The sequence below is a fragment of the Ornithodoros turicata genome, chromosome 3, assembly GCF_037126465.1.
Source record: "Ornithodoros turicata isolate Travis chromosome 3, ASM3712646v1, whole genome shotgun sequence".
NCBI classification, from domain to species: domain Eukaryota; kingdom Metazoa; phylum Arthropoda; class Arachnida; order Ixodida; family Argasidae; genus Ornithodoros; species Ornithodoros turicata.
In genome coordinates this window covers 84,368,416-84,395,553 of record NC_088203.1, presented here as the reverse complement: position 1 = coordinate 84,395,553, position 27,138 = coordinate 84,368,416, and the positions used below count along the sequence as shown (strand labels likewise).

Sequence of the window (27,138 nt, the reverse complement as noted above, 5' to 3'; positions counted from 1 at the left end):
TTTAACAGTGTGGTAGTCACTAGTTCTGCGTCTCTCAGGAAGGGTAGTGCTTTAGTGACACTTCACTGTGGGAAGTGTCGTATCGGGACGAGTGATGTCAGCAAAGAAAACACTGTACATCCCAGATCAACCGAGCGCTGCCTCAGAGTATCGTGGGGAGCGATGTGTTGTTGACAGTTTAATAGGAAATATGACGTATCTGCTTCCACAGCGCAAATGGGATTCTTGTCTCTTATAGGTAAGTGTTGCGCGATCCCAAAGTCCATCTTCGGGTTGATTGATCACAAAATAATATTGGGTTATGAGGAGCGTCCTTCGTAAATTGACGTAAGTAATAAAAGAAAGGACAGGACCACGTTTTCAGTACTCTGCCAACCGTGCCTGTTCTGCTCACCAGATATTAAAGTAGAAGAAGCTGCTGTGGTGGATCTCAACGTCAAAGACAGAACACGGAACTCACATAACAGTTCTTGAATGAGAATGCTAGATTTGTGCTTCGCCAGTGTGATCTATCCAGCCTACACATATAAGAAAAAGCTCCTTTCTGAGGCATTGCTGTAACTCTTCTTGAGGCTTCTTTTGACCTCACTATGACATGACATCGTGAGTGGCAGGCAAGATGTTACAGTATTGGCATTGTGCATGCCTTTCACTTGAAGATCTACGAAAAGCGAAGGTCTGTCATGTTCTGTATTGAATACTCTGGCTTAATATAAAATACAGAACATCGTGAAAGAAATTCGAAACTTTTCGAAGCCTATACAGTCATACAGTGAAACCTCAGCATTACAGCCTATACAGTGAACAGGAAAAAGGACCGGTCACGCACAGTTAACTGTTTCCCGTCCTACAGCTGATCGCTGTATATATCATCACAAACGTTCCTCTTTTATCTTCACTTTTTGCGACCTTTGTATCAGTATCTTTTACCAGAACATACATATCATTCACTCCTCAATTGCGATGCTGGTGACACAGCCTTCTGACGGGGTCAAAAGACCGCATTTGGGACGGCTTCCACGAAATACTATATCAAAGGCCTACGTATTGTATGCATTCTGTAAGCGGACAACTGCTCCAGAAGAGATCCGTATCCATAGCATTCATTCGTTCTGCATCGGCTATTGTGCGAAACGAGATGGACGAACCTCTTCCATCTTCCACATCTGACACCGTTACGGACGAGCTTTGAAAAAGAGGAAGTCCACGTTTCTGGAGCGTCCCATTTATTTTTGCCCCGAAAATAGTGTCTATTTTTCACCGGGGCATGTTATGCAATGAACAAAGCGAGCTGCAACGAAAGAACAACAAGTGCAGGCGGCCTACAAAGCGCGCGCGAGGCCTCTGTTCCGCACATTCTTAATAATAATTTTTAAAAAATTCCTCCACTCGTGAAAAGAGCGCATCAGAGAACGAGGAATCATCGTGACGTAACGTGGCCCCCGTGCACGTGAGTCGCAACATACAGCAGCACAGCGCAAGCAGGTCACCTTTTACTGCAACTCTGTTCTCGCGACAGCTGCACGCAACCGAAGTTGCACCAAATAGGTCCCTTTCAAACGACCAGCGACTCGGAATGTCGTAGTGGTCACCGATCTCGCCAGATGGCGCGAAAAAGCATCATTGTCATCTTTTTCATCCAATCGTACTGCGACTTCCACTCGTTGCGACTTCAATCCGCTGCGACTTTAATAATTTCTACTGGTCAGTGGTAATGTGTCATCAACCCGCGTACTGCCGCTGAAGTAACTCACACATGGAAGTTGTCCGGACTGGACCCGCTTGCAAAGAGGAGCCGTGTGATTGACAGGTTGCACCTAGAAAAATCGCTGGTGGAGCGATCGGCTGTGCAACTCCTGCAACTCGGGTTGCGCAACCAGAGCTCCACCGTTCGCACGGTTCCAACCTGGTGTCGCAACTATAAAGATGTACTGTGCGAATCGACTCGTAGTGTTGCGATATTCGTGACGTTGCCCGCCTGAGCGTGGCCGACTACGGCAAGGAGTTCCACATTCACCCCCCCCCCCTCCGCCCCCTGGTATGGAATAACCAAAAGTTGAGCATCGAGCCCCTGGTTAGATTCGTAAAAGAAACGTATGTTGCAGCCACCCATTAAGGCTCATAAGACTCACAAAATTTCCAGGTTTTTCCAATCCACGCATGCTGTTGACGTATAATACTCACGAACCCTTTAACATGACATCCTCAACCATTGATGAAGTCGTGAAGAGAGTACTGAGAGAAGACCTAATGCTTTCTGCATGTCACGCCCACCTGTCCCCCCATTCCTTCCTGCTGTCCTCTCTCCATTTGTCCACATCTGTACGCCGCTCATAGTCACAGTTGCTTCGCGGCGCTAACACGGACTTAAAAAAAAACGAATGTCAGGATGAAGGAACAGCTACAGTACCAGCAAGTGAGTATAAATTGTGCACCTGAATTCGAAAAGACCACTGCACATCTATGCCCTCAAAGCTCTTTTGACATTTTTGAACACCTTAGGACTCCGTACTTTATTGTGAAGGGGCTCATTATTTCATTCCCCACATCAGCATCAACAATGGGGTAGAGCATCGTACCTGGTGATGAAACTCCCCATCCTAAAAATAGGGTTGTTGTTGCTTTGAGAAGTGACCCATTATTCTTTTCGAGAAAGTGAAACGGCCGAAAACTGTTGTCTGTCAGGAACGTATTTGATCATGTAACCCCCCCCCCCCCGTATGCGGGCAAAACAACACGGAACTCCTTATCAGCAGTGCGAGGAGCGGGACAGATATGGAAACGGGAGCAATTGCCAATGAAACCATTTATTGAATACGAGCACCGTTATGCGTATGCGGCTATCTTCATATCTGTCAGCGTCCTTGTTCCTTTTGAGATTAAGAACTTCGAGCTGGTTAATCGCGACGCAGCCATATTCGCGTGGGTTTCACTGCTAACATCACCACGACAACGACCTGTGCGAGCTACCATCATCAATCTCACTAGACAGAGTTACAGCGTGTTCATCAACCTCGGTTATTAAGCCACTTAGCGTGCATCGCTGACGACCTGAAGTAACTAGCTGACAGCCGTGCAGGCACTCTCATTTGGTGTTCGCGCGGGACCGTCAACATAGATTGGATGACAGCGGGAAAAAGGTGGTCGAAATTATTCGCAGTTTTGCCCTGCGGCGCGTGCAACATGTCGCAACAGATATAAGCTGACACACCTTACGGGTAAACCTAATCCAATTATCTTTACCTGTGTGAGCGCCTGAGAGTCTGTATCGAGCAGGCGACACTTCGGAACTTTCGTTGGGTGGCTCTCATTCGATGAGGGCTAAAGTTTTGTTGGCTACTATTCCGGACAAGTTCCTCGAAATGTGTGTATGGCAAGTAGAGTCATTGGGGACAGAGATGCACCAGATCGCCACAACCTAGGGAGGGTTTAGTATAGATGGCGCGCAGAATTTTTCTGCTGCAGCTTCCAGTTAATTTGGACAACAGTCACCGAATAATTATTACTATATTCGCACTAGACCCTTAATGTTGCGATATTATTATTAATATTACGCTTCTGCACGAGAGAGGGTCTCAAGAGGAGGGGGTGTCTTCTTTAATGCTTCTGTAACTTTGTTGAGGTACAATTAATGCACTACTAAATAAATATGTTGTTATTCCACGATATGTCGCTCTGGCGAAAACAAGCGATATACGGAACAATATATTACAACTTTAAAAATTTCCTAATATCTCACTTGCTGCGTACTTGGGAGGTAAACTTGCGCAAAAATCAAAAATCGCTTAACGGCACTTTCGGGACGTTGAGGAACGTGACTTCATTCTCTCTGCTTATACGCCTCTGAAGTTTAAAACGATTCGAACATACAAATCATGGATAAGTAGAACCTCCAACCGCTGGACGAACTCCTCGTCGTGGAGCCGCAATAAATCGCTTCCCTAGAAACGCTTCAATGCAACCGCAGATGCAGGACGTCAGAGGAAAGAAAAGTGGGACACGCACCGTTGGTTCTTTTCCTTCCCCTTTGTGACTACTCTGCTCGTGTCGACGCTACGACTATCATGCGCAATGAACTTTGGGAGGCTAAAGTGATGCTACACTCTTTTAGTTGTGCTTTGAATATATACGTGTGATTTGTCACAGAGTAGCAAACCGAATCCAATAAGTGGAGTGTTCATACGCCTATCCTGTCCTGACCTTTCAATCACACGAGCCTCCAGTGATTCCACGAACGGAAGAAGCTTGCACCGCGGCAAGTCTGGTGGGAGATCTGTTCGATTGTTGCCGTGGTCTGTCAATGCAATACCCCTGATACACTCTGGAGGCTTTTCTAGAGAAGGAGGCCTACCCGAACGGCGTTTGTGTCCACTGAGGGCACATATCTTTGCGAGGTACCGTTTCTTTTCAGCAGGGGAAGTCGGTTTTCTCCGACCTGACTGAAAAGTCGAGCCTCGAACGAAGGGCCAGTCGATGGTTTACAAACAACAACAAACAACTTTATTTTGAAGATGAGGAATGGGGAGTTTCATCGCCAGGGGCAATGCTCTGCCGCATTGCTGGTGGTGATGTGGGGAATGAATGGGCCCCTTTACAATAAGGATCGAAGTTCTACTGTGTTCAAAAGAGCTTTGAGAGCAGAGCGTTGGTGGGCTTGTGTTTCGCCGGGGACCAAGCAATTTCGATAGACAGAGGGGGGCGAGAGTCCAGCTGATTAAGAGCATATGGTTTGCAGCTGACCAATATGCAAAACGGATTCAGTTGAAGCTTTTATTACCCGTTATAATAGTTTCCTGGGCATTTCGCCTGTAATAAGGCAGGTTTTTAATTCCATGATCTGACCCGTAGGTCGTTGATATCCACCACGTCCCCACCGCGACGCTCGAGACTTACTTACGGATTATAAACCTCACCGTGAACTGAATAACGTGCGCATGTATCTGTTATTTAGTTGTTTAATAATAACCGCTCACATGAAAGCAACTGTAATGAGCAATTGAAGATTTCCTGCTGGCAAGTGGGTGACTGACGTTGTAAACTTGCTCTGTGCGCTATACGTGAGAGTACCAATTTGTTTAATTTACTTAAATTTTCCTTCAAGGCCGTGCTCCTAAGGTAGACAAACAATGTGTTTCTCACATCATCTTAGCACTTGATATATCTGCAGAGGTCGGAGATCATGAGTAAACAAAGCGTGGAATCACGTATGTATATATTGCCCACAACTGGCCTATATTCATATTCTTAATACGTACGCTCACAGACCCTTCCCACTTGCTGGCCATCGGGCTTTTTCCCCCATTGAGGCACCCTCGGACTCAAGTCATCGCGCACGCACACATAGAGAAGAAGAAGAGCAAGAAGGAGAACCACGAAGTTGAGTAGGAACGATAAGGTATAAGGTATAAAGAAATTAAAAAAGAAAAGAAAGAAAGACAAAACTTCTCACTGAATGAACAACCGATAAAAAACCCACGAGTGGCTTTTCACATTACGTAGCATCCCACATTCCCACAAGACGCTTCCATTCCGCCCCCGCAAGTACCAAGGACGGGTACAATATTCAGCAAGCGCGGGCTGCAGAAAAAACAAGCAAAGGAACAAACACAAAAATAACAAAAGAGAAGGAAAGTAACAGAGAAAGAGATACAGGAGTACGAGGATCCCTCCTCCGGTCACAAACACTGGAAACTTGTTTTTTGGGACCTGCTTCGCAGCATAATTCCTTATTCGATCGCTGACATGGGTATGGCACCTCTGGGCACGTGTGCGACCTTCTTGCACAGAATTGCCACGTGCTACGGTGAACGGTGGAAAATTCGTTTGGAATTATAATAATGGCACCTGCAGAGGCTACCTTCTGCGTTCTGGCTTTACTACTTGAACAAGCGACGGCCCTGACTGTGAACGGAGAACAATTTCCGGACATTGCAGATCGTTCAGTGTTCGCCGAAGCATGGAAAATAGAACGACGTCTTCCGCATTGAAGGGCTCTATCTCTTCGTCTAGCTGTGTATGCGTTATTATAAAACTTAGTGCACTCTTCGAAAATGAGGAGAGCTCCTACGCGTGCCTTACTCCATTCATTTAATCTGTTTTCCCCCGGCGTTATTAGCCCTTAAAATGCCCTCCATCAGGACCCCTTGGGTTATATATATATATATATATATATATATATATATATATATATATATATATAAATAAGTAAAAATAGTTCGATGTTCTCTGAGCAACACTCCGGAAAGTTTACAGAAGAAGCCAACGAAAACCAATGAAGGAAAAGTAATGATGACATGGGTTGCTTCCACGCGGTGGTCGCTGGACCCTAGGCCACTTCCAAGATGAGAAGATGAATTAATGGCCAGCGCGAACAAAAGACAGGTCGGAGTTCTGTTTACAGCTCTTCGAGGAGCCCGGTTGCTTGAACGAAAGTAAAGAGGGAGCGAAGAGCCCAGCACTGACGCGTAGCGCTGCTCCGTGGGCCAAGGACTCTGAATAGGCTGAATGGTCTGTTGTCCAGAAGACAGAAAGAACTGCACGCTGCAGGCTTCAAGCTGTCTGATGACTATGGACAGATCCCCCCGACAAGGGTGCTGGACAGCGAGCGTCCAACGACACAAGTACCGTAATGCGATCCCGTTCTGCATATGCTTCTCTGCGGGCTACCTATAAGTGGAGGTGAATAACAGTGACGTTGTCGTAAGCATGAGATCGCGAAGGTTCCCTGTGAGGTTCCGAGGCTTGGCACGGCGTTATGATTGTGCACTGTCCAACGACCATCGGACGAAAATGACGTCGGCGACTATGGAACCTTATGGCCTTATTATTACGCTCTATTATGGTGAGCCACTGTTCTAGTGCACCATTGCGCTACCCTCCGATCCTCTGTCTAAAAAGAGGACGACGAGTGTCAACGGGCACTCGTGTTCTCGAAACATCACTTCTGTATTCTGCAGACGTTATGCATTCATTAAGAGCTCCTAGGAAGTGTCACCTGGCTGAATTCTTGGTGAATGCCATACTCACGGTTGATGATGAAAGAACAAAGTCACTGAAAAGGTTAGCCAGCTGTAGGACTCGAACCCACATCTTCTGGATCACCGATTCAACAGATGCCGCTTGCGTCGATACCGTCGTATGAATGTGTGTATGAGTGAGGAAAATGTAAGAGTGAAAGGGGGATGAGTGAGAGAGTACTTGGTTTGTCCCTTCAAATGACTCACCCTTGGAAGTCGCTGGAGAGGTGTGTTAGCTTAGCTCAATTGGTGGAGCCCTGGACCGGTAATCCAAAAGATGTGGGTTCGAGTCCTACAGCTGGCTAACCTTTTCAGTGACCTCCTTCTTTCATCATTAATGTCTTAGGCACTTGAGGCTTTGCATGTATGTGTCCTTTCTATGTGTTCCAGCCTCACAACATTAATTGTCTCATGTTCATGGTTGATGTCGTGGCCCACGGACCCAATAACGGTTCATGTTTTTATATTCCCTTTCCCCGCCCAGGATCGCGTCCTGTTTTTCACCATCAACCATCTTGGAACGACTTCCAGAGACCATCGCTGCTTTTGTGCTTCTCCAATCTCTGATGATTCGTGCTATTTTTCTGTGGAACAAATGACCTCATTGGCGAACATAGCGCACACGCTATTGGAAACCAAACAGATGCGTGCGTGCATTACCACAGCTTCAACTTAATTTGTAAGGCGCGTGACGCGCATAATTTACAATAACAATTCAACTCATCCATCTTCCCTTCCTGGCAGTTTACGTATAGCATACTGCATCGCGCCTCATAATATGTTACACCTCAAGCTGCGACGTATGTATGGAATTACCCGAAGCGTAAGAATAAATGATCCCGGCCGTACAGGACCGCCCAGCGAATGCCGCGAAATGAATGGGTCTCATTCGGTTTCAGACGTTATTATGGAGCTTGTGCGCAGCTGTTAAGCCCCTCCTAGACGCTTTGGACAAACAGTTCCTGGGTAGCCGTCGCAAGGCGAGTTTATGTTGAGTTCTGTATTGGTATTTCATTTTTTAAAATTTATATATATATATTTTTTTTTTGCTGACATAATCTATGCTGGAAGCAGCGTTTCCTGGAGCAGCTAGGAATGCTCGCATTTCGAAACAAAAACTATTTCACATCCGGATGCAGTATGAACTCCGTGTAAACATTGAGAACGTTTTGTATGGTTCGGGGTTCCACTCAAAAACCCTCTTTTACTTCAACCACAAAGCATTTTCGGGCCCGAAACACAAAGCGCGTGACAGAAAATGATCCGTGATTCCTGATTTGATTGGATTGGTGATAAAAACAAACCAGAAAAGTATATATATATATTTTTAATTCGTACTCTGAGGACGAGAGCTGCTACTCGCGCTCTAAATACCTTTCTCTTATCTCATAAAACGGTTAATTAGATTACCGTTTCGCATTTCACATTGTTTCCAGTAATGTGCTTACACTCTTAGTTGCGCATCGGTATTTGGGAGGACTGGTAATTCGTGGCTTTACGTAGCGAAACAACAATGACCATGAGCGACACCACAGGGGTCGGTCTGTTGATTAATTTTGCTCACCTCATATCAGTATACACGGCACACCGCATTTAACGTCCCTTGCAAGAGACAGCGTGTCCAGGCAAGTTGTACCCGGAGGCTTTAAAAGTGCTGTAGAAGACCACTAAACAACTTTTCGTTTACAGCGATAGCTGTAAAGTGGAGGTATAAATGGGGGCGGGGAATTCTGGAGTTGTCCGAAGAGTGTTTGAAGCTGAAGCATCCAGTTAAGCGCTTCCGCCTGCGCCCCACAGAGGGCGCCACTGTCTCACGTTGTAATGTCTCAGCGCGTCGGCAAAGAACATGAGAGGAAGAAGACGAGCAGAACGCGAGGAAGAGTATGGAAACCATCGTCCATACGAAATCATCGCAGTGGGTGCGTTCAGTAGGCGTCCTGAGCGCGAGTGTTTCCGACTCCACTCACTTAACGCGACACAAGCGCCCCCCGCGCACCCGGGAGTGTGAGACCCCGTACCGCTTTTCGAGATCCCGTTTCAGATGAGTGCATGGAAGCCAGAGCCACCTCGAGGCGAGTTTGCGCCCGGGGCAGGGTAAACGTGAGGCGCCCCATCCCCCTCTCTCACTGCCGTCAGCTTCTTCATTCCCGCTTTATATCGTACAAGAAACCCGCCAGGGGCTTGCCGTTCGGCGCCCCTCTCGCCCCCACGCCCTCCTCCATCGCTACGGCTCTGATGGAAGCAGACGACAAGCCATCGCCGTAGGTGATCCGTGTACCAGACGACAGGCCGACGATGCCGAGATTGCTCGTCAGGTAGCAAAAGTACACGAGCAAACTACCACTGTCGGAATGCAACAACGACGCCGTAAAGTCATTCGTGCCCCCGCTGATTGCAGTGTACAGTTGCGAGAGTGGCATTCAGCGGGGCAGGTGGCTGCAAAGCGCGTCCGCAAGGTAGCATTGCAACGTGAGCGGCGCGCCATGAAACGTGCTGAAGCGTACGCTGAAGAGTTGGCCGCAAACCGCACCCTCGTGGCAGCTCTCCAGGGGCAACGGCGCGCCGCTAAGAGGGCGCAATGTGATACCACCGTCGCCATGGATGTAGACGATCGTAGAAAACTTTTCCCTTCGTGGGACCCGACAGCTATTGCTGCTGGTGAAATAGCGAGAATAACAGAATGCTTTGTTGGGCTAGTTGGTAATTCATTGTAGACAGGAAACACACAGCGCGAAAGCAACAACCACGGGAGGAAACATAAGACACACACGGGCGCTAACTCCAACTAAACTTTACTGCACTGAAGGGTGCGCAGCTACAGGAAAGACACAGGAAAGAGCTAAAAGGGAAAAAAACCAGGTAGATAAGAACAAGCAAAACAACTTAAAAATTCTACTATCTAGTTCTTCGCCTGTTCAAGTAACCGCCTCTCACCCGAGGCAAGCGAGATAGATGTATCGCTGATACAGAGAGAACCTTTCTTTCCGATAAAGAAGGCCTCCAAAAGTTCACGGGCAAACTTATCTCTGCTCCTGCCCAGAATCCTAATTGATTTAAAATCGGGGGTGCATTTACATTTGTTACAGTGGGTGGGTAGGTGCAATTTGTCCATACTTTTTAACGATCTATCGTGCTCCCTAGCTCTATCATTGATGCATCTACCTGTCTGTCCGATGTACACTCTACCACAGGAGAGGAGAGCGAGAATAATTCGCGTCAATTCTGCCTTTCTTTTTTTCATTTTTTGGGTGTGGCGAATTCTGCGGAACACAACAAGCGTTCTTACTATTACAGTTATTGTAGCTGACCGTGATCACGCTTTTAATAAAGGTAATTAACCCTCACGTGTTCTAGAATCCAAATGAACCCCTTCCGGTAGGCAGCCACGAGATAATGATTTAAGTTGACGACCTCGGACCTCAGCTTGTAGCGTCACTTTGACGTACGAATTCTAAAAAATAGCTTAATGCGTAATAACGAAAGTAGCACAATAACAAAAATATCACATAAACAAAACGCCTGCAATTATAACTGCTCTTTGCATAATGTCGGGTTAAAACGTGTCTTTCTTCTTGGCGCTCTTTTCAAAAATTATTACACTATTGCTACTGTTGCTACCATAGTAGAAGCACGGTCTCTATTTGGAATATGGGCGACTTCCGACCTCAGGCAGAACACTGGATTCTCAACTTTTCGACATAGCTAAATTCAGTATCGTATGGCACATTCTTGCGTTGATGACGCTAAAGCCATGATCACACACGCGTTTCAAATCATGGCGACACCTGAATGGCTCTTCTCAGAGCAGCCGCTCAAACTAAGGCAAGCCTCTTCTAGGCGAACAATCGTTGCTGTAGGTAGCACTGTCACGTGTCGAACAGGTGGAATAGTTGTTGATCACTACTAAAGACGGGGAACAACGCCTATAGCTGGCGGACTTCTGCTTTTCATTGAAAGCATTAGTCCAGGAACCACGTCCAGGGTCGGAGAACAAATGCCGCGACTTCGACTGCCAGTAGGACTATCAGCGAAAAACACGGTTCCGTTAGCCAACAATGGTAATGCAGGGACCAGAGGTACATCAGATGTTGGCCTTGTGGGTGACTGGCGTGCGCACAGGAGAGATCATGGGTGTAGACCTGTGGACAGGGTATCTGGAGTTATCCACGTGTTGTGGTGGGACGTCGTACGCATTGACATGGGCAGCCGCGGAAGTTGGTCTGCACATTTCGGGCGCAGCAGAGGGACATGCTTGTCGGAGCTCTTCGGCTACTTGATTGAAAATTTCCAGGAGATGTAATTTTTGCAAAAATATTACCAGAAGTCATCTTACTGTGTCTCTTACAGCGTGCAAGCTGTCATACGTCTCCAAATTCTTTTAGAACCTAGGGACGTCTCCCCGGCATTGGAAAACAGAAAACTTCCATTAGCAACGTCACTTGAAAAGCCCATTTTTTTTTTTTTTGGCTGCATCGTAAGTGAACGAGAGAAGTCGATGTCACTGCATGACGCTCGCAGTCCCGATGGGTTGGCCATTTAGGTGATTCGTAGCCGCCGCTGCCGAAGTAACGTAGCAGTAGCAGACAAATTTTCAATTGTCAATCAGAACTTACTGCTGCTCGCAGGTCTGCTGACATCACGCGAGGAGATCGGGCCGGGCCGAGGATGCTTTCTCCAGGCACTTTTGTAAATTTGATTGGCAGTTCACAGCACAGCGAATTGGTGATTCCTAATATACTGCTCGAATGAGACTGGGTTTTCAGCCATGTTAGATACTGCATACCTGCTGCAAGCTATCCTACTTCGTGGCAAAAGTTTTCACCTATGTCACTTCGGTGGTCGTACACTCTACCCAAGCTGGTAGGACGACAGTACTTCTACCATTTCGGGCCAATCCACGCGCGCCTTCTGCTCCTCGGGTATAAGCGCTGGTGTCCCTTTCCCTTGCTCCTCTCTGTCACGTTTGCTCTAGGATAAAACGGGTAGAATTCCCTACCCAAGCTGGTAAACGACAGTTCCTACTCTGTAGTTTGTTTCTACTCTGCAGTTATACCCAAAAGGTAAAGTTGGTTTCAGTAGAAATGTGGTTGCAAAACAGCTCTTCCAAGATTGGTAGAAAATTCAACATTTTTTTTCTTAGAGTGTAGTATTCCTGAGGCAGTATGCTCATGTTATGCAGTAAAAAAATATCGGTGCCGTCCACGCTTTTTGACAAGCCAAATAGCACCTCAAGAAGCATGTTCTATAGATATGTGCTACCACACGCATGGCATCATTTTCTCGGATGCACTGCCGTTAATTTTAACTATGGAGAAGAGCGATAACTGGTAGAAAACATCTAAAGCCCGCAAACTGATACATGTACAGTGTCGATTACATTCGATTAACGATCGATACAATTAACATGCTGCATTCATTTTAGTACAAAACCAAATTCCAGACGGTCTACCCACTTAAACGCTTTCACGGAGGTTGCGTCTGCAACGCGGTGAATGCGCTGAATAAATGAACGTATTCCAGCGAAGCGGACGCTGCAAAATAGCTTATCATAATGGAGCAACCATGTTTTGCAGAATGGAGCTCTCTCTTTCCTACCCTATGCTTTGTCATTCCCTGGTAACATCATTCCTCAGCTGTAATGAGATTATTCTTCATGCCCCTCGTGCAGAGAGTGTACACGTTAAAACAGAATTTGACCACATGACATATTCCTAGGCTGTTCTGTCTCCTGATTTGTTGAGAACGGAATGGGGTGGGGGGTGGGAACACGTAAAGTTGAAATACGTGGAGGGTTGGTCGGAGTTATGAGGACCTGCTACTTCGCATTCATTTTTTGTGGCTGCAGAATGGAATGGATCCGCCTATTTCAGACACATTATGCAAAATCGAAAGTGTCCACAAATAGTGAATTCATCCCATTCTTAACAAATTAGCGGCTTGGTTAAGGCTGAGTTAAGAGTTAAGGTTGAACGCGCGGACCCATATTTATGGGAGTTTTTTCTGGGAAACAAATTGCGCACATCAAAACCCTTCACGTTACTCGGTAAAATGACACGCACACTTTCATCAGACGTCGTAACCTGAATTTTTTTTGGATGGCCTTCTGTACTCCTTTAACGTTTACACACCTTAGGTGTATGCAGACTTGTACTGGTGTCACTTGACAATCATACTCAAAATATTGTATTTTAAATATTGTTATACTGGTCAATGCTCTGATTACTTGATGGAAACTAATTGTTCTGAGGATGGGACATATTAAAGGCAAACACAACACAAGCTCGACCGGTAATCGAAAGATGCGTGGTTCAAATCCTGCCACTGTCTGGCTTTTTTGATGACTGCCATATTTCAACATGAATTACTTCTTTGTCCCCATACAGTGTTCAGCTTCACAACTTTTTTCCGCGTCCTCTCCATAATTAGACATGAGTTTTGCCATGAGTTCTATTTTTTTTTTTTTTTTGCAGTCAGCACATGGGTCCAGTTCAAGACCTGTTTGCCAAAGTTGATTATTTTCCAAATACGCAAACGAAGGCTGACTACATGGTGAAATGCAACCTCTACTATATGCCAATAAAGCCAACTCGTAATGTAAAGTAAGAAACGTGTAATCTCCGTGATGGTTAATACTTAATATCTAAAATGTATCTCGAATACTTTTTGAAGAATTTACTGCTCCCTTAACAATTGCTTTATTATTGTATCATAAGCACATTTTTCCTTCATTATGTCATATCATATCTTAAATGAGATGCAGACTAGGTTATGCTTCGACCAGCTTGTGTTCCAACTGCGGCATAGTGCTAAGCATTCAACACGTCCTCACCGACTGCCCTCTATACAGTTCAGAAAGCGCAATCCCCCAGTCCCAACCGACCCATATAAACAACAAGCCGCTCAGCCTTGCAGCAATCTTGGGTACTTGTTCTAACCCTGTGAAGCACCGTCCCGTCAATGCCTGCACTCATTCTATGTGCTCCTAACCTGCTTGAACTCCTCTGACCTCAGAGCTGTTGCCATGAATGTGGAGGTGTGATCTTCACAGCATTTCGTCTCCGATGGCCAACCGGATGAAGTACTATCCCCATCAGTTACGACGCACCTGCGTGTGTGATATCTCATTTGCGTGTGTCATGTGTGTGTGCGAGTGTGTATGCCTCATCTTTTTCATCGTCATCTCACTCATATACTAACCCACATGCACTGAGGGATGGTACCGCCCCAGTAAACCAAATATGTCCCAAGGATATCCTGTGGAAGAGCTGAACTTGACATTTGGATATCTCACGGATGTTCGTGAACGTCCCGTTTAAACCAAATCTAGACCAGGTCTAAAACCAAAATGTTTCTCGCTTTGCTTACGTCGCTCCAGTAATCATCACGTGCCCCAGATATGTGCGGAAAATGCCACGCGGTGGGGCAATTCCTTTTCCATCCTGCAGATGCCCCTGGGATACAATGTCTGACGATTTTCAACGTCACATTGTGGACGTCCAGATAACGTCTTGATGACCTCCTGGACATAGGTGACGTGTGCAACTTTTCTGGGACGTCCTTGGGATATTTCTGGTTTACTGGGGCAATTGTTGCGGTGAATCACCTCATCCCATCCTCATTCATGTAGTTGTTGTTGTATCTTAAATATATATTGTAGAGTACCTCTACTTGTCTAAGTCTACGTAAATATTATTTGTCTGTGTTATGATCTATGTCTATTATCATCACGCACGGGGTCCCGCGTAGTGCTCGTCTTACTATACTACTCACGTCACAACGCATAGCATATCTAAATATCATCAAAGGCAGTCCCTCTGTGTTGCAAACAATGCAGCAGTACAGACAGCAAGTGCAGACTGCATGAAAAGTCTTGTCCTGCTACTGCTCAAGTTTTTCATGCTGTTCTGTTTCTTCAGCGCGAACGTTGAGTTCGTTTATTCCCTGAATGTATTCGAGTTATGCAACTAGTTTCAAGCACAATACCAGCCCTGTGCGCTGACTATAAATGGAGGGCACAAGGTTATTTTCCAAACAGCGAAATTGAAGAAAGGAAAGGGACCACGAACGTAAGGTTCGTTATTAAAATGCGTCCGTCGGTTAAAGTAGCATCAGCGGTGCGCCAAAGCGAAATCTCTTGTCGTCGCTGCTCCTTGTTCTGTTGAACTTTCAAGTCTTCAATTTTCATCTGTGTCGGGTTATTATTATTCACGCATCACCTCATTATTTCATATCACATACTGACCTATGAGACCTGGGGTGGTGAGCCGCAAATTAAGTCGCAAATGTCCTCTTTCATCGTAGCCCTATTTATTTGTCGTCGTTGTTTCGTCCAGTGAGAGCAACATGGTTTCGTTTCTTGATCTCTCATTTGTGTTGCAAGAACAACACTCACATAATGTGAATGGCGCACGGGGTGTTGCGCCGCTGAAGCGGCCGTATCCTGCACTCGGAAAAATGAACTTCATCGCACAGCAGGCCCCTAGCCAACCATCATCTCGAATGATATCGTTATATGGCCCGATTTGTCGAAAGCGGGAGGTGTACGCCTTTTTTGTGACACTTATGCTGTTCATAATTGTCACAGAAAAGGCGTGCGCCTCCCGTTTTCAACTAATCAGGGCAGTTAACGATATCATTCGATATAATGGTTGACTAGGGGCGTGCTATGCAGTGAAGCTCATCGCTAAGAGTGTATACCATCAGATGTGAGGGATTAGGTTAGTGATAATCGAGTAAAGCGGGGATGGCAGCGAGTTTCAGTACATCGGAAGGTATTCACAAATAACTGCTCCGAAAGCACGATAAGCCAATGGCGCTGCTTCATTGAAACGGGTGACATCTCAGTGCCAAGCTTGCACTTGATTACCTCCTTCATCTTATCGTTTTTGTAGAGTTCTTCCGATGTACAAAAGCTGGCTGGTATTGTAGCCCAGAGAACGACTGGACTGTTTCCAGGTGACTGTGCAGTAGAGAAAAAAAAAAGAAAAGAGAGAACGATCAAGGAGAAAGAGTGGCCAAAAATCCTTAACAGTTCAGTGGGACTACTCCAGATACATCTATAATAGGTAAAGCGTATACTGCTTTGACATAGCTCTGGCAGCAGGGATGTTATAATATCATAACCACTTGAACTCTACCGTTGCTGCAAGATTTTCCCTAACACTATGTTGCTTCGAGGGTCAAGTACATCGTCGAGAAACGCATGAATAATGAAAGCAAGTGTATGAAGAGGATGTGGTTGTTGCGGCGAAAAGTCGTTAAGGGGGCGTGAAGCCCTTCAGACTCCACAGATTTCCTATACGTATCGCGCTGCGAGGAACATTTCAATTTGCGCGAAGTATGTCCTGTTTTGCATATTTCAGTGACTTCTGGCGCTTAAAGGAGGTAAGAACTCCTATCTTCATGTATTTAGTTACGGGTGTAATGGATGTAATATTGTTCTTCTACGCTTCGTAATTCTATTTAAAATTTATTGTTCAATACTTCTCCTTCATAGCGTGTGCAGCGTTAGTACAAAACCGCACTTTTTTTCGGATACTGGCGAGTAGATGCACCGCCATCCAGAAACCTCTATCCATTACTACGTCATCTGAAGAATTGTAGCACACAATCAGACGCCGACGCGGAGGTACAGATAACGTTCTGCTTTACACTCTTAAAATGTGGTGGTGGTGGTGGTGGTGACGATAAACCTGCTTGCCGTTGTTGGCTTCACGTATGTGGGCTGCGTCACGACTGTAGCCAGGACGACATGAGGTTGGTGTAATAACAGATGAAGGAATGATGACGGCCGAAAATTAAGATCTAGGGTAGCCTTAAAAATGCACTTCACCACATGGCACGCTTCTTGCCACCCACCATCCCGAATGAAAACGTTCTCGTCCCTGATTTGTTGAAAACGGGAGGCGGAGCCTATTTTGTAGCCATAATGCAGTACATAAACGGCTCCACATAATAGGCTCCGCCTACCGTTATCAACAAACCAGGAGCGAGAATGTTGTCATTGGGGATGATGGTTGGCTAGCAGCGTGCTATGTGTAGTAAAGATACGGACCGATCAGATTCATCTATACAAAAGGTGTCACAGCCAACAAGTTAAAATCGCCGTTTGGACACAGTCAGCGGGCTAGCTTGGTAGAGTTCATAGCCCCTTTAACGGCACTTAGATTTCCGACGATTATTAAGGGGGGATATATTTATTAAGAAAAAAGAAAGGAAGGGTCAGCCAGACGGAGGTCGGCTTGCTATTCAAAAAAAAAGAAAATTGGAAAGAAAAGAAAAGGAAAAGAAAAAGAAGCAAAGTAAAGAAGAAAAAAGGAGGAAAGTGGAAAGAAAAGGAAAAGAAGAAAAGAAAAGGAAAGAGAAGGAAAATTACCATTATTAGGAAGCACGAAATACCAATGACGAGTTTCGGAGCGTGAAGGTGGTTTTTGCTTACATTGTTGAGCTTGAGCTTGGACATCTTCTTCTCGTGCCTGTAATGGCCAGAGAGTTGGTAGAGCACCGCGCGACTGCGACGGCGTTGGTAGTTGGTGTTGGGAACACAGCCTTCCAGGTCCACATTGCCATTCGCATCTGAAAGGCAATAACAACAATGCGAGTCACTAAAGTTAGTCGCCATTAGTCGTCATTTTATCTTTACACATCCCCACTCCCCCTCAGTGAAGCTTGGCTATATTTCCATAAAGTGCTCGCCAGACACTACAAAAGTATTATATTATTATTATATTATATTACATTTGTACCGGATTCATCTGTTCATTTTACCAGGCTATATTATTTTCACGAGAACTGGTCACGTAAGAGCTACGCTGTAAAAATTGAAGTTGACCGCTTAATATAGTCAAGCCCAAGCAGATACAAGAAATATTTCGTTCTGTGCTACGTTATTGAAAACTAGAGACGTACGCCGTTTCTATAATTTGCATTCTCCAAAACTGTTATAAAAATGGCGTGCGCCCCTTGTCCTCAGCAAATCAGGAGACAGAGGGATAGCATTGTGAATAAATGTAAGCATTGAGCATGTTAAGCCGTGAAGTATTTATCGTTAGAGTGTACTTAAAGGAGTACAGAGGGCCATAAAAAATCAGATTAAGACGCCTGATGAAAGTGTGTAGGTCATTTTATCGAATAGCGCGAAAGGTTTTGATGTGTGCAATTTGTTTCCCAGGAAAAAACTCACATAAACATGGCTCCGCGCGTTCATCTTTAACTCGACACTCCGGTATAACGAGGAGGAGAAGGTATGATGCTACGTCACCGATCACGTTACAGGGAGAACGCGTTCTGGTTCGCCGGTCAGTCGGGTTCAGCGCCTTGTCCCTTTGCCGCCGTAAACCAGTTTTGCCAGTTCTCCCGGGGAATTGGGGATAGAAGGCGCGGCCGAATCATGACCAAGCCAGGAGCAATGTTTTTTCAGAACCCCGAACAGCCGAGTAGCAGACGACATGTCTGTGGACCAATCAGCGAGCGTGATCCTTATAGTGTCAGCGCGAGGTCCCAGGCAGATCACAGGCTGGTATCGCTCCCCACCGCCGTTGCGCACGGTCGCTTTTTGCGGCGTACTTTAAATTCAATTTATCCGATAATTATGACTCTGTGATGTGAATCATATGGTTCACATGGTGCATCTTACTAGCCTACTCAACAGTTTTATAGAAAGAAAATAGGGCGTTAAAAATGACTTCTGTGCTACTTTAAACCACGTTACCAGCACTGAACCACCCCATATAATGCGCTATTGTGCATTGCTACGTACGCGCAAGTTCTTACACACACCTTTTTGTTTGGCTAGTAGGCAGTTACGTAGCCAGACCTCCAATATTGGGAGGGGGGGGGGGGGGCTCAACACAACCACCCCCGTCACTGATCCTGGGTACGGCCACATCCTCATCATACGAAATATTTGAACGTTTAATAATGCGTATACGTATGAAGTTGCATGGGCGGTGAGGCTGCCTCACGAAATTTGAAGTAGCTCGAAAAACTCAGTTTCAAAAGTATTCAAGTATGCTGGTTAGACGGTCTCCAGTAATTGGAAGAATTTTTGCGATCGTTACGTTGGACCCCCCCCACCCCCATCTCCACCATATATACTATTTCTTTCTCCATCGATTTGCATGATTTTCGGGGTGGGCCTGTGGCAGGTAGGGGGGCTCGATCCCCCCTCCCCTAGCCCCCCGTGGCTGCGCCACTGCTAGTAGTCCACTTACTCCGTTTCTATGACATTTTCAATTTATTCTTATTCTTTGTTTCTATTTATGCTTACTGTATGTTTAGTGCGTTCGTAGCAAACTCCGGCATCTGCAGCACACGCTGTTCACAAAGTTTGCTGTCAGTGTTTGCTCGCATGCTCTGTTGTGTTCGTTTATCATCCTTACATTAAACCAGGGGTTCTGAAACTGGGTTCCCCAACCACACTTCAACGGCTCCGCGGGCAGTTACCGCATATTGGACGCACTCACGTACTGAACGCACCCCCCCCCCACACACACACACACAACTTGAGCACCACAGTGCTGTTTTTTTTTTTTTTTTTTTTGCTCCCCGCACATTAAACGCACCGCATGACCAGATCCTCTCGCGCAGAGCCAGCCAGCGTATCGCGCTCGTGCGGCCGCTCGTGTTGCGCACTCAGCGAGATGGAGCGCCTGGAGCAAGAGTGATGAACGGCGAATGCGACGGACGTCAAGGAGTATTTCGTCCACACTTGATAGAACGGAAGACCATTTAATGTGGGAGAATCACGACGTTCGATTCCGGGGAGATCGCCGTGGATTTCTCGGAATAAAACGGGAGTTAAGTGTACCTCAAGTGTTGAGTTCCAATATCCATGTTCTTAAAGCCTTACATTTACACGTACTGTCTGATACAGCTTGCAACATGGCAAGGGTATACTGCAGACGATATTAGAAACTGACCGAACCTGACCGAGTGTTTGATGTTAAGTTCGAGAACCGTTCGTGCTGAGCTTATTTCTGTTTTTATTTTGCAGTAGCACAAATATTGCACTGTAAACATAACTTCAAATTACATACATATACATATAAATTAATTTATTAACTTATATATATTACATATAAATTAAATTATGTCATTGATTACTATGATGATTTTAGAAACAATATCGTTTATAAAAAAGAGACTTTGACCTTTTAAATCCAGCACTGCCTCCAAAGTATTTCGTTTCTTTTCCCATTTGGTCTTCGACGCACCAGTAACCGCAAACCTGCCTTCATTTCGGCAAACTTCGTCTTGTTGATCTGAGTCGCTTAGTTTGCTTCAGAATTGCTCGCTTCGCCTTGGCGACCTTCGCTCTGCTCTGTTCCCGCGCTGCGTGCACGAGCGCAAGCAGCCAATCACCCCGATTATTTACCTCTGCTGCGCCCGCCTTCTGACGGAACGAAGATGAAAAAGACCACGTAACTTATCGTGGTGGCCGTGGCATCAAATCGGAAGTAATTCTCAGACACGCTTGCAAACGCTCATAACGTCTCTTTAAGAATTTTCGTAGCCGTGTGCGGTTTCCTAAATCTAACAGATGCTTTTCGCGGACCCCGTCGTTTTTCTTTCGTTAAAGGGAAAGAAAATTATATTGTAAACATATGGAAACTTGAGATTCTTCGCAAAGCTGAGAACTTTGAAGGTCCAGCTACAGTCTCCGTAATAGATTGAGTAGCTTCTAATCGGCATACTTGAAAGATTGCTCCGTCACGAAGGCATTGCGGACTCCATCGTACAGCAACATTCAGCAACACTCGCGCGGCTCAATGCGCCATCCATTGAGAACGTACGCAACAACGCTCGAACTACATTCGTTCTCATGCATTGTCGTTCGGAAGTTTGTGATACAAAACGCATGTCGTTGAACATGCACGGTTGCGCGCATCCAGGCAGACTACAACGTAGTTTGTGCAACCGTGCGGATCAGATGAAACTGAAATTTTGCTCACGGCGTTGGCACAGCGCTGACACAGGGCACACATGACACAGCGCTTTCCGCGATATGGTCACGCCAGCAACGCCGTCTACAAACAATGGTAGTCGGAAGCAGACTAAGCAGACGCGCGAATAAAGTGAGACAACCAGAGGGCGCACATGTTCCTGCAAGTTGCAAGCAGTTCAAGCAAACTCCTCACAAACTGACACCATTCTTCCGAGAGTGCGTAATGGTAATGACATTTCGCGCATATTACCCACAACGCGGATAAGCCGCGGGCGAGATTCTTTTGGATTTGGTGCACCTCTTTTTTGACGCATACATAAGTCACACAGCAGACATGCTAGTCGAAAAAGAGGTTTTAGCAAACGAGGGGGCCAACTGCTAAATAATGACGCTTTCAATAGTCTGAACTCACTTTTGGTACGCGTGTGCTCTATTACGTATTGGCGTCAGAATCGACAATATATTAATTCGAAAAACTCATTTTAGCATTTCCTACCGATCGCTAAGAAAGCTGATAAAAGCGCTTAGGATTTGGAGCGGGTTTCATCGGGACTGACCTAGGAAAGCCTATTGGATTTGGATTGGAGCACGCCTTCATGACTCCCAGGTGGGAAAGTCCACGTTGGAGGGCCTTCGCCGGCGGTTCCGGTAACTGTGTTGTTATGCCGAAATCGGAACCGGGTGAGGGGGGGGGGGAGGGGATGGATCGCACAGCTCATGTCACTTTAGGGGGCCTAACTCTCTTCACTGAAGGAACGAAAGGGTCAGTTACCATCGGTAACATCAACGGTAGTAACAGTCCTGGCTTCGCACGGCAATGCCAAGTTGAAATTTGAGGAGAGGACCACTCCGACGGATACACCGAAACCTCTCATTGGAACACTCTTTTCGTCGGATAATCCGCGGGTTATGTGCGTGAAATTATAATAACCAGCTGCAAATATGTCAGGTAATACCTTACTGTCACGTGCTGCATGTCCGCCAATCCCGAGCGTCCTCCCTATACTCCTCTCTGCGGACGTCTATGGGCGCTGTGATCAGTTGAGGCCGGCGAAATATCGGTCTTCGAAATGCATTAATAGAAGGACACAGAAGAGCGGGCATACGGTTTGTGTAAGCCATCAACAACAACAACAACTTTATTTTAAGATTATATATATATATATATACAAAGAGGGGGAAAAAAGCAATGAAAGAAATAAGTATATATATATATATATAATATAAATATAGATAGGGGAGAAAAGACACCAGAGACTGAAGTAGGGAGTAGGGAGTCTCTGGTGTCTTTTCTCCCCTATCTATATTCAACTTCCTGGTCGTTCGAACCTAAATTTTGTAGCATAATATAAATATATATATATATACTCATGGAACGATGCGACAGCACCAGAGGTCACGTGTTTCGCCGTGTTTGCGGCTCGTCAGCTCTGGGTAGCTGCGCATCGTTCGGAATTGGCAAACCAGGGGTCGCTCAGCCAGCGATATACACGTGGGAGGGTGACTGAGCACTCCTCAATGCCACAGTGCAAGCCAGTGAATTATAATGAGGGAAAAAAAGCCATTAAAGAACACGTCACATTTCAAACACGTCTAGTGTCCTTTATTTGTTTCTTTAATGGCTTTGTTCCCTTCATTATATATATAAGTAGGGATTTACGTCGCGAGACAACTGAGATCATGAGCGACGCCACAGCGGTCCGGGCGGACAAAGGGTGGATTGCTTTTGCCCACCTGAGGGTTCTTTAACGTGCGATGAAAGCTCACCACACGGCACCCCGTCTTTAACGTCCCTCGCGAAAGACGGTGTGTCTAAGCAACTTACCCTGCCACCAAGTTGCTGGCGTCCTCGGCCCCGCCCGGGTTCCCCGCCCGCTTGGCCGGGTTCGAACCCGCGATCCCGGGATCAGAAGGCGAACACGCTACCGACTGAATCACCGAGGCCGGTTTTAAGATGATGAATGGAGAGTTTCATCGCCAGAGGCGATACTCTACCCCATTGGTGGTGATGATGTGGGGAATTAAACAATAAGCCCCTTCACAATAAGGATCGAAGCCCGACTCTGTCCAGAAAGGTCAAAAGAACTTTGAGCGCAGAGCGTTGGTGGGCTGGATTCGGCAAGGGACCAAGCAATTTTGATAGGGAGAAGGGGAGAGAGTCCAGCTGACTAAGAGACCCGGAGGGTTTGGGAAAGCTGGTAGTGTGGGCAATGAAGAAGAATGTGCTCCAGATCCTCTGGAGCACCTCAGAGCATCTTGGAGAGTCAACTTGTCTCAAGCGGTAACGCCACTTGGTCGTAAAAGCCCACATCGAGTCGCATCCGATGAATTAATGCAGCGTCTTGAAGAGAGGTGTTTCGTGGCATGCGGAAAGCGAGCGTTGCATCAAGTCTGCTCAGCATAGATGGGGGCAATGTCGGTTGTTGGCACTGGCGGGAAGCCCGGTTTGTCAGGGTTGTGAAAAATGAATTCTACAAAGTGCTACATAAAAACAACCGCGATTGCGTTTCACGGTTCCTTTAAACTCATTGACATACTCATACACCTTTCTAGTGTCCTGCAGAAAATCAGACATCAAAGAGAGGCCACTAGCGACCGTGACCTATATATACTCTCACAGTCACCCCTGCCCTACAAAACCATCACTTTCCACGGTCATGCACTCGCCATTCGAGCTTATAGCATCTATCATTATTCACTGCCTGCTCAATTACCACACTAGCTCGCGTATCGATGTACTTTACACGTACGCCAAAACATCCTATAACAGGTACTTCTCTGGAGCGCCGACAAAATCAGACAATTAACCGACGCCATTCTACCCACGAGCTGTGTTCGCGGAAAACACGCCCACACATTCTACTATCCTTTGTTTCAATGATGACGACAAAAGGATATATATTTACTTATTTATTTATTTTTTTGTGGCCACATCGTCGACGTTCTCACAATAGGAACATTATGGAGACCTCAAAATAGCACCACGGCGATTGAACGAGAAGCTATATCTCGAGGATGTTTATAGACAGCAGCGTGGCTTTTTATGCCGGGAGGCAGGAGTGAGCAAGCACCTTCCTTGAATCTATAAGGGAGACCAACGGCGGCCTCTTCATAAGAAATAATGGTATGCATAGAGTGAATGTTGGACCAGTGGTGGCAGAATTTCGTGGAAAGGACTCGCGAAGGTTGCGTTGGCGTGAAGAAGAGTGAATGTGGAAATGGGTATTTCTGAGAAGGAAATAAAACGTCGGTTGATGTATATCCCAAGGAGTTCAGCGCCGCTTCGCCGGCTTCGCCTAAACGTGCCTAACAACAAACGACAACTACACTAACTTGGGAAGGCGGACTGACCTAACTACCGATTGCGTTGGTCTGCTGACGCTGTAGAGTAGCTGCCTTGAACACGCGGCCCGCGATTAGCTATGGCCCGAGAGCCTTTGACCACCGAACAAAAGAACGCTGAAGAATTTTTTTTTAAGAATTAAGAATGAATAATGAAATCTGATTTGCAGGCATTTCTTTCACCCTCGCCCGGCGTAGTGCTGCCCCCTGTCCATGTTTCACAGCACATATATACGTATGTGAGCACACCTTGAGGCTCATGTTCCCCAACAAGTCACTGTCGCAGCAATCTGCTAATCGCGTGCACGTTTGTAAACTAATAACTAATGTGAAGGTTAAGATGGGCTCATCTTAATTCTCACACTAAGTTCAAAAGCTTATACAAGCAGCAGCTTCGCCGAATGTCATCTGAGGGGAATTAGAAGGGAACAGGATGCCGAAAGTAAAACACGGAACCGTGATGTACCACGGCCAGTGGCGTCACTATGGGGGTGCGAGAGGCGCGGTCCGCACCGGATGACGCGCTGCACAAGGAACGCCGCTCTTTCTCTGAGGCGCGACGACGCTAAGAACAATACAAGGAGCCCCCTGCGAACACGTCGTTTTCCGGCGTCTGGTACAGTTTTGTTGTTTATCGAGCGTCACCTGGTGTGGAAAGGGATCCATATATTTGGTGGTGGTGGTGGTGGTGGGGTGTGACACAAAGAGCTCCCACTCCGGTTGACAAGTACCCTATATACTGACCCTAGTGAGTACCCGTTTGTGCCGCCCTTTATAGACACCAAGGTGGTCGATTTCTGTGGCCATGAACGTCTTTTCTGGGTCTCCGCGTTCACGACTTTTTGACGTAGACCTACCTCCTTGTTTGCGGAACGTACGCGATGTCATGACCGTGTCATGAAATTGGAAGTAATTTAGAAAGCTTATACGTTCAAATCTATTCAAGGTATCGCAGTGAGCGAGGTGGCGTTGTATCGATAACGGATAAAAGTTCCACGTGATTTTTCCAAGTATGTTACGTGATTGAAGGCGCGCGTATCGTCGGTCGCCCTACACTAACCTCACGCACCGCGTCTCGCAGCAACACAAGTGAAGTGTCAACCGATTCGTGTTGGTACACACTATTAACCAGGAGTGGGCAGTAATACTCATATTTTGTATTATAATACAGTCAACCCCCGTTTATCCGGACGGTGCCGTTCCCGGCGAAATTGTCCGGATACCGGGGCATCCGGATAAATGAAACGACCGAATAGAAACGTCCTAGAGAGCAAGGTTTAATTAAAACACAGAAATCTCGTCAATGACAGCTGTTACATAGTAGTGTAGGCACTCGATTCCTGCAAACTTTTGCTAATTGCATGGAGTTGAGCCACGCTGTTGCGCTGCTCGAAGAATGTCAGTGCGGACGCAAAGTGTCAATGTCGGAGCCTTGTTTCTCACTGTTGGTGTCATCGGCACCGTCTTGCTGCACATCATCGGAGGCAACAGCAGCAATCACACCGCCATCAGTCATAGCTGCACACGCGTCATCATCCTTATCAACGTCAACGTAGTCAGAAATCGCACCATCATGAACGGCAGTCGCAGTGAGCCTCTGCATCAGGGATCGCAGCTCAGCTAGGGGAATGTCTTCATCCGCCAACGGGCCGTAAGCAGCAGGCCCTCGGGTTGGAGTTTTCCTCTCTAGAACCGGACAGTTGCTCGAGATATTTCCAAATGACTGGACTGGTCAACGTGACCCAATGCACACAAATAGAAAAGGGGGTCATCGTGCACAGTTGTCTCCCCTAATGAGGAATGTAGGTCCCTGACGTGTGACGGGAATAACTACAGTCACTATAGGAATAACCCCAATACAGCGAAAAGGGTGACGAAGCGGGGTCAGCGTCTCCTCTTACTCACCGTAGTCCGGATAACTGAAGCTGGATTACAAGAATTTTCGACTTTCGTTCCCTGGAATTCTTGTCCGAGTCCGGAAGCTGAAGTCCGGATAAACGAGAACAAAATACATGGAGGAAAATCCGCTCCCGTGCCTTTTGTCCGGATACCGCGGGATCCGGATAAATGAAGTCCGGATAAACGGGGGTCGACTGTACTAATATATAATACTTCCTAGAGATCGGTATTATAATACTAATACATAATACTCACACTTCTGAGCATTACACGAGCAATACTAGTAATACATTGATACGTAACTTGGGGAGAAAGCAAAGAAAAGAAGAAATATATACAGTTTGCACATTACTTATCGAGACAGTCATTCTCCAATGATATTTTATTTGAGATGCTTACATTTTTCTCATGTTCTCAAAGGGGTAGTCCTCTATACGGCATGGCCTTTGTGAATGTGATGAGAGAGCGTTGATCAATTCGATCACAGTGAACAGCTTGCTCTCAGTGTGGCAGAGTCTTGAATTCGTCACGGCTGGACGATAAAATGTGGGCCTTTCTAAACGGTCTCGACGCACTCTTTCATACGAACTAGAAGGAATGCGAGGAAGCATCCAGTAACCTCTGGCCCCGAGGTCATTCCTTTTGGGATAATTTGGGGCAGGGGAATAATAGGGGCCTTGTTTTTGTTCAAATGATTGTGGGACACGAAACATTACTGATAAAGTTTCAGGTTTCAGGTTTATTTGGTAATGTGCACGCGCAAAATGGACACAGTCCCCGACATGGCGAGAGCACAGCCAATACAATCAAACAAACAAGACAGTGAAGACGATAATCTATTAGTATAAAGCAGTAATAAAATAATAAAGTAATAAAAGCAAAACAAATCTTACAACGATACGTATTCATCGATCAATGCTCCGAAGAGCTACAAGA

At 46.2% G+C, this 27,138-nt stretch overlaps 1 protein-coding gene across 5 annotated transcripts in view; it reads right to left on the bottom strand.

The window, feature by feature from the left end:
- The window catches only part of LOC135388716 (potassium voltage-gated channel subfamily H member 8-like), a 487,577-nt gene that overhangs the window by 62,139 nt on the left and 398,300 nt on the right, over nt 1–27,138 (bottom strand). For all 5 annotated transcript variants that reach the window (XM_064618453.1, XM_064618458.1, XM_064618454.1 and 2 more), the window contains one exon: nt 17,455–17,591. In XM_064618453.1, coding sequence (XP_064474523.1) covers nt 17,455–17,591 — 137 coding nt within the window. The remainder of the gene's footprint in view (nt 1–17,454; nt 17,592–27,138) is intronic.